Source organism: Hydra vulgaris, chromosome 09, assembly GCF_038396675.1.
Source record: "Hydra vulgaris chromosome 09, alternate assembly HydraT2T_AEP".
NCBI lineage: Eukaryota > Metazoa > Cnidaria > Hydrozoa > Anthoathecata > Hydridae > Hydra > Hydra vulgaris.
The window spans coordinates 63,868,211-63,881,258 of NC_088928.1; the positions used below are offsets into that span (position 1 = coordinate 63,868,211).

The following is a 13,048-nucleotide window of genomic DNA, read 5'->3' on the forward strand; positions in this document are numbered from 1 at the left end:
GCCGCTTCATTGCCTTGGTTGCAGCGGTCGCTATATTTTCATTCATTTCACGATATTCCTCAATATTTTTTAGAAAATCTAAATCATTAAATGGGGCCGAGGCACTGAGTGGTGCAGTAAACCACTGTCGAACATATATTAACGCAGCAAACATGCTAATATCTCTTACTGCGTTTAATTCATGTTGCACCATTTTAAACTGATCTCTAAATAACCATATTTTAATTGAATAAATAAGTTTTGCCATCCACCGAGCATGATGGAAGGCTCCAGGTGCTTTAAACCTTATTCCACTAGGAGGTTGCTCTCCTAAATATATTAGACATAATTCAAGAAGTTCTTTATAATCATCTCGTGGTTGTGAGTCTTGCAAACATTTTTTTAAGAAATTAATTATAGACGATTTTTTTTCAATCAAGACGTTTGAAAGATATCTTTCAGCTTCTTCATCTTGCACTGTTGGGCTAAAATCATCTTTCTTGATATTCTTCCAGGCTTGTTTAAATCGTTTGAAAATAGCAACATCTGGTACGGACGTTGTTGGAAAATAAATTTTAAACACAGATCCTGCAACAATTTCAGTAATATGATGACGACAAGCTAAATTCAATAATTCTTTTCCTAATTTTTCTTCAAGTAAATTACAAGCACCTTTCTCAGATCCTGTATTGCTAGCTGTGGTATCAAACGACATGCCACAGAGATTATTAATAAGATTCGAAGCGTCCCATTCATGGAGGGAGGCTACAACTGCAGTAGCAATGGCTTCTCCTTTTGAATCAGGAAGTTTTGGCACTCCCAGAAGTTTTTCAACAACACGCTCTGTTACTAAAACTGACAAACGCTCAACATTTCCACTTTCATCGATGTCTGCCATCATTTTTCCATCCCAATGAACTACGAAAGGTACATCCGGTTTGAAATTTTCTTTCGTTTCATTGTAATGAGTTTCACGATAATCAGTTCTTGCCCTATGAAAAGTAATAACAGATATAGAGAACTCTTCAATGTGAGCACCTAAACTTTGAATTGTAGCTGTTATTGTTCGCATTGCCACATGATCGCTTACTTTTCCTCTATCTGAGGAAGCGACAACTTCAGGGGTAATAATTTTTTTTATAGAACGCTTCCTTTTCAGACCGGAGCTTTCTGCAACATCATCTTTCCTTTAAAAACTACGATATCATCATGATCGCTACTAGCAGAACTTGAAGGCGAAGTTGAATTCTCAAGAACAACTATTTCTTCAGAGCGTTGTTTCCTTAACACTTCTTTTTGCAAACGTTTATCCAAACTTATCTCTCTGCAAACTTTATTTTCTTTCTCTGCATCATCTTTATCAATGGAACCCAAGACCATGTTTCTATCATCTCGTTGATCTATGAGGAAATCGCAATCTTCAGCAATTTTTATTAAATCAAAAACATTAGTTGGCGCAATATCAAAAAGTTTCATAATTCTCTTTTCAAAGTCTGTTACTTTGCTTCTAGCAACAGCTGATTTCTTATTTCTGTCTTTTAATAGATCCGTATATTCTTTATAAAATTTTTCAAGCCTTATAACTGCATTATCCTTTCAAATTGTAGGAATTTTAGCTTTTTCCCAAATTTCACAAGTTGATTTGATAACTGTTACCGAACTTTCACGTATACTCAATCCTTTCACCTCATGGTGGAAGAAAAAACATTTTAATACTTCCAAAATCGTTGGAAGCTTAAGATGGGAAAGCATTGATATTGGTTGACCAATTAACCATTTTGCTGTAGAACTGCGTGTTGACTTTGCGACTGCAGCCATTTTAAATTTTCTTTATTACAGTGTATGAATGAAAATATATATTGCTGTCACCTATATTTCCAAACAAAATTAGTTTCGTTGAAACTCGCAATTATATCACTTCCTTAAAATACTGTAATTAATATTATTAGTCAAGCAAAATAGATAAACTGTTGTAATTTTATTTCAGGAATCACAACACTCTCAATAAAGTCTCGAACTGAACTAAACCATATAATAAACCAATATAATAAAATATAATGAAATTTGGCTTAGTTTGCAATTTATTTTGCCGCTTTAATATGCATTTAAAAAGGAAATGTTGTTTAACAAAAATTGTTATGCGTAATAAGAGCTTTATTTTCGTTTTTATTTTATTAAAATCGAACGGTAAATAACCGAAATGTGCACAGAAAACGAAGGTCAATATTTTACTGAACTTTTGAAAATTCCAATTTTAGAGGGGTATAAAGATCGCCCCAGCGCGACCTCTAAATATTTGGTACAATGTTTTCTTTCATAAATGAACACATTTAGACCTTAGGAATAACAAAAAGTAAAAAATAAAATTTTTTGGTCATTTTTGGATCACCCTAATATATATATATATATATATATATATATATATATATATATATATATATATATATATATATATATATATATATATATATATATATATATATATATATATATATATATATATATATATATATATATATATATATATATATATATATATATATATATATATATATATATATATATATATATATATATATAATTTTACATGTCTTAATTTTACATGTCTTAAAAACTAAACGAACTATACTACCACAGTTCAGGAGTCTGGAGTCATAGCATGCCATGACATGAGCAATCAGCTGACAGGTGATAGCACAAAGGCAGAATTTCGATGAGAAGTGCCGTTTTGCAGCGGACAAAACAAGTGCAACTTTTTTGGTTTGTTTCATTTTCTTAAGTCAGGTCCGTGTCAACGTCACAGAAGTTTTTTAATAATTAAAGGAAGAATCCAGAAGTTTGCAGAAGCATGCAGAAGCCTCCAGAAGTTTCCAGAAAAGCATCTAGAAGCATCCGGTAGCATTCAGAAGTATCCAGAAACATTCAGAAGCATTCAGACGCGTCCAGAAGCTTCCAGAAGCATCGAAAAGAAGCATCCGGAATCTTCCAGAACAGGTTCACGCAGGTTCATTTTACTATATAAAAGACATGTAAATCAACATGTAATTCAGTCAGTATATGGAAGTCAATCAGTCAGTATTATCAAGACAGTTTATCATAGTGAGTTTTATCAAAGTGTTTTATCGAAGAACATCAATACAAGAAGTGAAATACAACAAGTGTTTCATTACATCAATACAGTCCACATCCAACCAAGACGTTGTGTTCCACAAAGCATTATTGTATCATCACAAGGTAAATGTAATACGGTAAACCTTGAGAAGCGTGATTATTTATTTTTATTATTTTTATGACTTCAAGGGCAAAAATGGCTCCCGACAGTCTTGTATTGGAACTAAGAAAGAAAATTTATGGCGATTACGTAAGTGGAATGTCACAAAAAAGTATTTGTGATAAATATCGCGTGAAAAAATGGACTGTATTAAGACTATGTTCCAAACATTGTTCTACGGGGAAGTTGGCAGCAGATAACAAAGGTAGAAGACCGCGCTCCACCACTTCTAGAGAGGATTCTATGATCGTCATATCCGTCAAGAAGGATCCCTGGATATCATCAGTCGAGATACAAAAGCAATTAGAGCTGCCTGTATCGGACCGAACAATCAGACGACGTGCTGTTGAAGCTGGATTGTTTTCTCGACACCCTGCAAAGAAACCGTTGATTTCACTAAAAAACCAGAAGAAAAGACTCCTGCTTGCTACACCTCATATTGACTGAAATGTGCAGAAATGGCGAACTGTCCTGTTCAGTGATGAATCGAAGTTCAACATTATTGGGAGCGATGGCATTTGCCATGTACGTCGACCGGCCTGAAAACGCCTCGATTTACATTACTGCCATAAGACCGTGAAGCATGGTGGAGGCAATGTAATGGTCTAGGGGTATTTTTCTGCTAACGGTCTAGGTCCAATACATTGAAACGATGGAATAATGGACTGTTTCATGTATAAAAATATCCTGAAAGATGTTATGCTACCTCATGCTGAATGGAATATGCCAATAAAGTGGGTTTTTCAGCAAGACAAAGATCCGAAACACACTGCAAAAGTAGTCAAGCAGTGGTTTCAAGACAACCACCTATCGGTGATGGATTGGCCGCCTCAATCTCCGGATCTCAACCCTATCAAGAACCTGTGGGAGATCATCAACCCCAGAATTAATCGTGAAGGTGTTCGTAATAAGGATCAACTGTTTGAACAAATCCAAAAGGCCTGGGCAGCGATTCCACAAAGTTTCATTGATCACCTGATCGAATCTATGCCTCGAAGATGCAAGGTTGTGATCGACAACAAAGGATTCGCTACAAAATATTGATAGCGAAATACAGCTTGGTCAACATTTTATTGAGTTGCATTTGTTTTGTCGAAAAGGAAATCAACTTTTTTTAATACTTTTGATTAATTTATTAATTTTTGTGTACAAATAATGAACTTTGTGATGATTATATAATATATATATATATATATATATATATATATATATATATATATATATATATATATATATATATATATATATATATATATATATATATATATATATATATATATATATATATATATATATATATATATATATACATATAATATACAAATAATTTATAATACCTGGAAAGCTTCAAATATTTTACTAAAGGCTGCATATTGAGGATCCCACTTTGGAAAGTCAATTTTTTCTTGAATGTATTCTACTTCAACTTTATCTTCCTTTCGAATTACTTCATTATATTGAACTTCCTAATGAAGAAAGCTTATTAATGTAAAAGTGTGAATAAACATATGAAGAAAACAAACTTTTTAACATCACTACTTTATTCCTTTGTTCTCCTTTTGCTCGTTTTCTTCTTCTTTTCTTAGTCTTCTTCTTTTTCTTGTTTGTAACCTGACATTTAAATAATCAAAGTGCGTCATTTAAAAGAAAATATTATTCAAAAAAAAAAATGCTTTAATATGAAATATTTTCTTTTATAGTGATGAAAGAAGCTATTGTAATAAAAAAAATTGTTGTAATTATATCAAATAATATTGATGGGAATAAAGTTAGCTTTTAATCAAAATCAGTTTCATTTGATTTCTGAATCAGCTTGAAATATAATATAATTGATTGACATTAATAACCAAACAAAATTTCATATTTTTTAAAAATTTTAAATCTCAAAATAGTAAAATAATAAAATAACAATCTACTAATACAAGTAAACTTGAAACATTTAAAATAACCAAACATTGAAACATTTCCAGAAAACAGCAGAGCAAAAATATTAGAACAGTACCAGAAAGCAGAACAATGATCAAAAACATTGAAACAAAAATTCAGAACATTAACAAGGAAAATATTAATTTTATTTTAGCCTTCCCGGAGAGCAAATGCAGTTGCAAGCCTTTTACGACCACGCTAAATGTAATTTTTTAGACAACTTGACCACATTTTTATATAGGAAGCACTTTAAGAATTGGCGGCAAAATAGAGTTATAAGAAACTAGAGAATAAATCAGCATTACTCAAAGAAAAGAACCAAAGACTATTCGAAATAGAAAACCTAAATAAAATAAGCTAAAACATTTATTAATAAAAAAAAAGAAAACTATTGTCAAAAAAATATTTACTTTTTTTGTTTTCTCATTTTTAGAGCATTTGTTATTTTCCAATACAAGTCAAGAAATAAAATAGATAAGACTATAACAAAAATAGAAATATTTTTTGATATACAATTTTTTCACAACTTTTTTTAGTCAGTAAAGGAAATACTTTATAAATTGTGCTAGAAACACAGACAGTTTTTTAATTTATTTTTCAAATGCCCTTGCTAGTTTTTGCTTAGTTGTTTTTATCAATGGACAGGAAAGCAAGAAAAATAATCATTATTTATTTGTGAAAAAAAAAATTTTTTTAACAAGTTTTTCATCTATAAACAGAGCAATTGTTATGTTCATTATCTCTAGTAATTCATATTAAACATTGGAAATTGGGCAATATAAAAGAAACAATTTCATGCATGCATCAAATGCAGTAAATACATATAATAAAGAAACTATGTTATTCTTTTATTTAACTTATTCCATCATTAACAAAATTTATTAATCAAACAATATTTTTTACAAATAAATAACAATTTATTTTCTTATTTTTCTATTATATAAGTATTGAGAAAAAATGTCAAATATAGCAAAAGCTTTTTTAAAAGCGAAAAGATGTAAAAACGAATTAACACAATAAACGTAAAAAACGTAAGGAAAAAATTACAAATTTCTTATAGTTCTAGCGTACATAGCAAATTAGTTTCTTAATTATATGGACTGATAAAAATTGTGAATAAATTGCATATCAAAACTTTCAATTGTTGATAAACCGTTATAAAAGATGTTTTTTTTTTAAAAAGACTTTAAAAAAAAAAGAATAAAAAAAGTGTATAAAAATTTTTAAAAAAACATTTTTTTTTTAATTTACTTTTTTTAATTAACAAGTTTTCTAGTTTATTTAATTAAACTTGATATTTTGTTACAATTTTATTTCCTTATTTAAGAATTGTTTTTTTTATCCTTAGTAAATAAGTTTAGCTTTTTGCCACAAATGATTGAAATGCTATTAAAAGATGCAAACTGCCATGGTCAGTTAGTCTAAAAAAATTACTGTAAAAGTTGACGAACAAGGCGTGCAACTGCACATGCTTTCCGGGAAGGTTTTATATTTATAGTTTATTATACTTTATAGTTGGACCTGCTCTATCTGTCAAACTTAAATTATTCTCCCCTTGTCTCCCAAGTTGCATCTCTTTCTCATTTCTACAAATACTATAATGATCACTGCTCAAACAAGCTATCATCTCTAGTTTAATCAACAAAAAGTCATTTTCCTTTGACTGTTTACTTAATAAAGTTGCTTCCTTTTACAGTATCTGTCCCTTAATGCTCTATAAACTTTTACTCAACTAGTTTTTTCTCCCGCACTTTAATACTCTGAAATTCTATTCCATCTTCATGTTTTCCTGACTCATGCAACCTTTTTTCAAATGCAAACCAAATTTTCAAGTTTTCTGTCAACCATTTTCTTACTCTTTAACACTATTCTTTATTTTCTAATAACTCCCAAATTAGTAGAGTTGCATGCAGCCTTGTTGGGAGTGAATTAGTATTAAAAAAAACAAAGAAGTAAACAACAAAGAATACTGAATATTTATTTAAAACAAAAAAGAGCAAGACAACATTTTTTAGAATTTATTAGGATTATTTTACAAAAAAATTATATGTTTAGATACAACTATTACAATCTAATTTGTTAAGTAACTATGTAATAAATATAGTGTGATCCCACAAACCATTATTAAGAAATAGTTTAAATGTGCTCAAGAACACAAGAATCATAAAAGATTTCAAGCTGAAACTTCTAAGATTTGTGTTTATAAAATTTATCGTTCATTAATATGGAGTGAATTCATTACTTGTATTACATTATTGTATTTTGCTTCTTTTTTAATTATAATGAAATAATGAAAATGGGTTGAAAAAGATTTTATAAATTAAAAAAAAAACGAACAAACATTTATCAATAATGTACTGAATGTTTTTATGTAATCAAATGTCAAATTAGATTTAGAGATTGATAGAGATTGACAGTTCAAAAATATAGATTTAAAACCATTTTGAAAAAAGACATTTAAACAGATCTTGTCAAAAAAAACACCTCAAATACTTACATTATCATTTGGTAAAGCTACTTCATTATATTCTTCATCTTCCTCATTTTCTTCTTCATCTAAAAAGTCATTTTATAAAAATCTAAAAAAATGTAAAAATCTGTGAATTTTTTTCAAAGCATGTCTAGAGTTTGTGATGTAAGGATGAATTGGCTGTGTATTTATTAATAATTTTAAATCAACTTAAATTTTTTCATTAAAGGATTTTTTCATTAAGGATGAATTGGCTGTGTATTTATTAATAATTTTAAATCAACTTAAATTTTTTCATTAAAGTAAAATTACATATTCATTCAATTTTTTACTTCTATTTTTTATTTACTTAATTTACAAATTTAAATAGTTTATTATGATTTGTTTTTTTTTTTTTGTAGTTATTAACTTTTTTATTTATTTTATTGGTATTAAAAACTTTGTTCCTGTTCTAGAAATGCATTTGCATTGTATATGCTTAATTATTTTGTATTATTCTAAAAAATAGAAGTAAAAAATTACATATTCATTCAATTTTTTACTTCTATTTTTTATTTACTTAATTTACAAATTTCATAAAGAAATAATGATGCTTTATCAGTGAAGAACCCAGAGTTTATTTGGGGGTATCGCTTTTTTACCGGCAATGTTGAGGGGGGGGGGGGTATGTTTTTGAGTTCCCCCTTCCTCCTCCTCTGTGTCCCATAGTGGTGCCGTGACAATGATTTTTAATCATTATTTTTTCAATCATCATTTTAATCATTTTTGTTTATTTTGTTTAGTTTTATCCTAAGATAAGGAGTTGATTTAAAGACATTTTTTTTAATACATGAATTTACCGGTGGATGATGCTACTTTAGATATGATAAGAAAGCTATTTTAATTTTAGTAGTTATTAATGTTTTAAAAAATTAGTAATTAAATGTTTAAACACTTTAAACAATTTTTAATCAATATTTACTTTACATAATATAAAATCACATTATATTTGTAAAATTAACAAAATAGTTTTACGTCTTGTATTCCAATTAAAAATGTAAGCATTTAATAAACGTATTTAATCAACTATTTAAATAAAAAATATAAACATTTAATAAACCTATTTACTATTAGTTTAATTTTAAAATTTTGATTTAAATATTAGCAAATCTGTTCATTTAACTTTTACGTAAGATTAATAATTTTTTAAGTGATTTTAAGGCGCCTTTTAAATTAAAGATAATTAAAAAAGAGATAATTACGGTAAACATAATTTTAAAAATGTTATTTTTTTTTATTATTAAAAAGCATATTATATTTAAAAAAAAACATTTTTTTAATCATTAATTATAATTTAAAAAATTACGCTTAATAAATAAATTACATTTACTATAGTTTATTTTAAATAGATATTAATAAAACTTTTAATAAGTTATTGTAATCGCTATATTTATTACTTTAAACGTCAAAAAGAATATGGAAAATAAACAAAACTTTCTGAAAAAAAATAACTTTTCCTTTTTTCGTTTTCGTCATGTAAAGGGTGTTTTTTTTAGAGGTATAGAACTTTAAATTGCAATAAAACAACGATGGATTATTCGATTGACAAGAATTTTTTTTTATTAGAAAGATAATCTTGTGGCATTACATTTTAAATATAATTTCTGGCATATGACCGCCACGGCTGGCTGGGATGTAGTCCAATCTGGACGTCCAATTTTCGATGACTTTTTCCAACATTTGTGGCCGTATATCGGCAATAACACGGCGAATGTTGTCTTGCAAATGGTCAAGCGTTTGTGGCTTATCTGCATAGACCAATGACTTTACATAGCCCCACAGAAAGTAGTCTAGCGGTGTTAAATCACAAGATCTCGGAGGCCAATTCACAGGTCCAAAACGTGAAATTAGGCGGTCACCAAACATGTCTTTCAATAAATCGATTGTGGCACGAGCTGTGTGACATGTTGCGCCGTCTTGTTGAAACCACAGCTCCTGGACATCATGGTTATTCAATTCAGGAATGAAAAAGTTTGTAATCATGGCTCTATACCTATCACCATTGACTGTAACGTTCTGGCCATCATCATTTTTGAAGAAGTACGGACCAATGATTCCACCAGCCCATAAAGCGCACCAAACAGTCATTTTTTCTGGATGTAACGGTGTTTTGACATACACTTGAGGATTGTCTTCACTCTAAATGCGGTAGTTCTGTTTGTTGACGTAACCATTCAACCAGAAGTGCGCTTCATCGCTAAAGAAAATTCGCTAATGAAAATCATGAACAACGGCAATCTCGTTTTGGGCCCATTTGACGAAGCTACGCCTTGCTTGATGATCGTTTGGCTTCAATTCTTGCACGAGTTGGATTTTGTAAGCACGCATACCAAGATCCTTCCGCAAAATCTTCCATACAGTGGATAGACACAGATCCAATTCATGTGCTCGATGGCGGATAGACTCATTCGGGTCTTCCGCAATGCTACGCTCTACAGTAGCAATAGCTTCTTCTGTACGCACCGTACGGTGTCTCTTGGGATGCGAGTTATCAATAAGAGTAAACATGGTGCGAAAACGTTCCACGGCTAATCGAATTAACTGCTCTGATGGATGATTTTGTCGAGGATAAAATGGGCGTAGAGCGCAATACGTATTCCGCACAGAACCATTATTTTCGAAATAAAATTGAACTATTTGCAAGCGTTGTTCAGGCGTGAGTCTACTCATGATGAATTGCCAAACCAAACTGAGAATAAATCACTTGTCACCTGTTAAATCGGTCGCTATCTTGAACACTAATGCCAACTTAAGGTTCTATACCTCTAAAAAAAACACCCTTTAAACTAAAATAACAACCTAAAGATCAAAAGTTCATTCATTCAAATATTAAATTTGTGTGATAGGTATTAAGACTGAAGTTTTTTACTTTTGTTCATTTACTATCAACAGTTATAACAGTTTACTCTTAATTGCCAAAAACCAAAAGCTAACTTTACTCTGAGCGGATTTTTTTTAATCGTTCTATCTTTTGAAAAAGCAAATTTTAATACATTCCGTTGTTATAAAAACGCCCAGTTAGTAATTGAAGAACAGTTATGCCATGTGGTTACGTAAAAAAAAATTTTTAATTCATTTTATTGTCCTGAAGGTAGCTAAAATAAACTGAAAATTATTTATATACTACTGCATTTAAAACTAAAAATTTTTTTCTATTTTTTCTATAAAAAAGCAAAATAAAAATTAAAAAATTAAAATAATTTTTGGGTGCTTTTTTTTCGGCACCCATACCGCTCCAGCGGTACTAAAACAGGTCTGGGTTTGTCTCTATTTATTTTCTCACTCAGAGTGAGAAAATAAAGCGTCATTATTTTATGTTGTTTTATTGACTTTTTTCAAAAATAAACAACAAATTTTCATAAAAACTACAGTGTGTCATTTATTGGTTTTCAAAGTTTGTCACAATGTTCTTAAGAAATCTATATAATAAAATTTACAACTAAAACGGTTATAACTTTTTTTAACCCTTTTTCTGACTTTGTTGCATATTTGCAACAAATAATTTGGTGATAAACATCTTGGTTATAAACCTAATCTACAATTTAAGTTATTTTGAAACATCTATTTTAGACCTTTATTTGCTACTTTGACGCAATGAAAGCACAATATTGTTTTTTTTTATATAATGGCAGCTCATAACAGAACTGCTGCTTTTGGTAAGTTTTAGTTACTCCCTTTAATGCTTATATATTGTCATACAAAAGCCCAAGCTAATGCTTAAATGCATAAAATTAATATGTCCGAAGATTGAGGTTTCTGATTAAAGTCATTAAAAACTAAAAAAACCTAAGTTATTATTATATAGATCTCCTAATTTATTTGTTGTAAATATGAAACATTGTCGGGTTGAGGTACAAAAATCACAAGATTTCTTTTTTTATGCTTTTTCTGGTAGCTCCTACAAAAACATGCAGAATTCAAAATTTTACTGTACAAGAAGCTGTTAACAATGTATTTGAATCAAATTCTGATTTTGAGTTATCAGACCTTGAAGAATCAGATGAATCAGGGAATGAAGCAGAACTCGGTATTGATCATGTTGTTTTGTTAACTTAAAGTCAAAATTAACTCACTCAGTTCTGAAGAATCTGAGTGAGTTAATTTTGACTTTAAGTTGCTTTAAGGTTTAATGGTACATCTAATCTATTTATTTAGTTGCTTTGAGGTTTAATTTTATATTCTATTCTATTTCTGTATCTTTAGGACTGAAGAAGAAGAAAATATGACCATAAAATGGTTACAACTATGTATAAAATAATTTAAAAAATTTTTTTAGAACATTAAGCCATACTCTTAAAGGAGTTTCTAAAAAAAATTTTTGACACCTTGATCATAATGTGCCGGGAAAGGGTTAAAGTTATAATTTGTATTGCTAGATTGTAATTGTAAATGATTCAATAAATAACATTCAAGTATCAAATAAATGACAGTTTTAAAAAAAGCTACAAACATATTATGCATTGCATTTATTAGTTTACCAAACTATTTTATTTTTGATAACATCAATCCCTTACTAATACTAGAAAACTTTAAGAACAGGTAATTAGGGAAAATCGGATGTCTATTTTACATAAACATCTAAAGATGAAATCTTTAGATGTTTATGTAAAATTTATTACAATAAAATTATTACATTTATATTATAATTTATTACAATAAAGTCATGTAAAATTTATTACAATACAATTATTACAATAAAATTACTTTTTATAACTTTGTGTAAATACAGCTATCGACAGTAACAAAAACATTAAGTAAACTGTTTTAATAAAAACCATTTAAGAATTTAAACATAATAAAACCATTAATTTTCAAAACATCTTTAAACAAAAATTTTATCTACCATAACTTTAAATAAAATAAATGAAATTATTAAATTATAAGGCTTACTTTCAATTACTTCGTTTTCATTTTGATAGTAGACAGCGTGACCTTTTCTTAATACAGCCATTTTGTGTTTTCCGAAAATAAGAAAACATATTTAAAAGACGGTTTTCATAATGTCCGAACCGCTTTACGAAATACATAATAGCTCTTTGTAAAAATGTAAATGTAAAAAATCTCAAACGCAGAAAGATCTTAAATGTAGAATCTTATAAGTAGAAAGATCTTTAAAAGTTTCCCTTTGAGTTTATATTGCAAAAAAGTGGCTACAACTTTTTTCGGCTTATTCTTTCAATAGAAAGTGAACTTTATGCAATCTTTTTACTTTAAACTGTATTTAAACTAAATATAGAGTCGTTTTCTTTTACGGGAAATATGAAGCTTTGTTTTTCAATTTTCATAAAATAATAATTGTAAAAAGTGCATCTAAAAGATTATGCATTCATTCAGGATGCGGGGGAGGGTAGACTTTCACCGTT

The 13,048-nt window shown here is 28.9% G+C and overlaps 1 protein-coding gene across 1 annotated transcript in view; it reads right to left on the minus strand.

Annotated features, from left to right (window-relative positions):
• The window catches only part of LOC100197368 (splicing factor 3B subunit 2), a 47,248-nt gene extending 34,558 nt beyond the window's left edge, over positions 1-12,690 (minus strand). The window contains exons 1-4 of the mRNA XM_065806315.1: positions 12,576-12,690; positions 7,674-7,732; positions 4,790-4,861; positions 4,588-4,716 (exon numbers count right to left, since the gene is read on the minus strand). Of these exons, the coding sequence (XP_065662387.1) occupies positions 4,588-4,716; positions 4,790-4,861; positions 7,674-7,732; positions 12,576-12,636 (321 nt within the window). The 5' untranslated portion in view covers positions 12,637-12,690. The remainder of the gene's footprint in view (positions 1-4,587; positions 4,717-4,789; positions 4,862-7,673; positions 7,733-12,575) is intronic.
• Between the last annotated feature and the right edge of the window lie 358 nt (positions 12,691-13,048).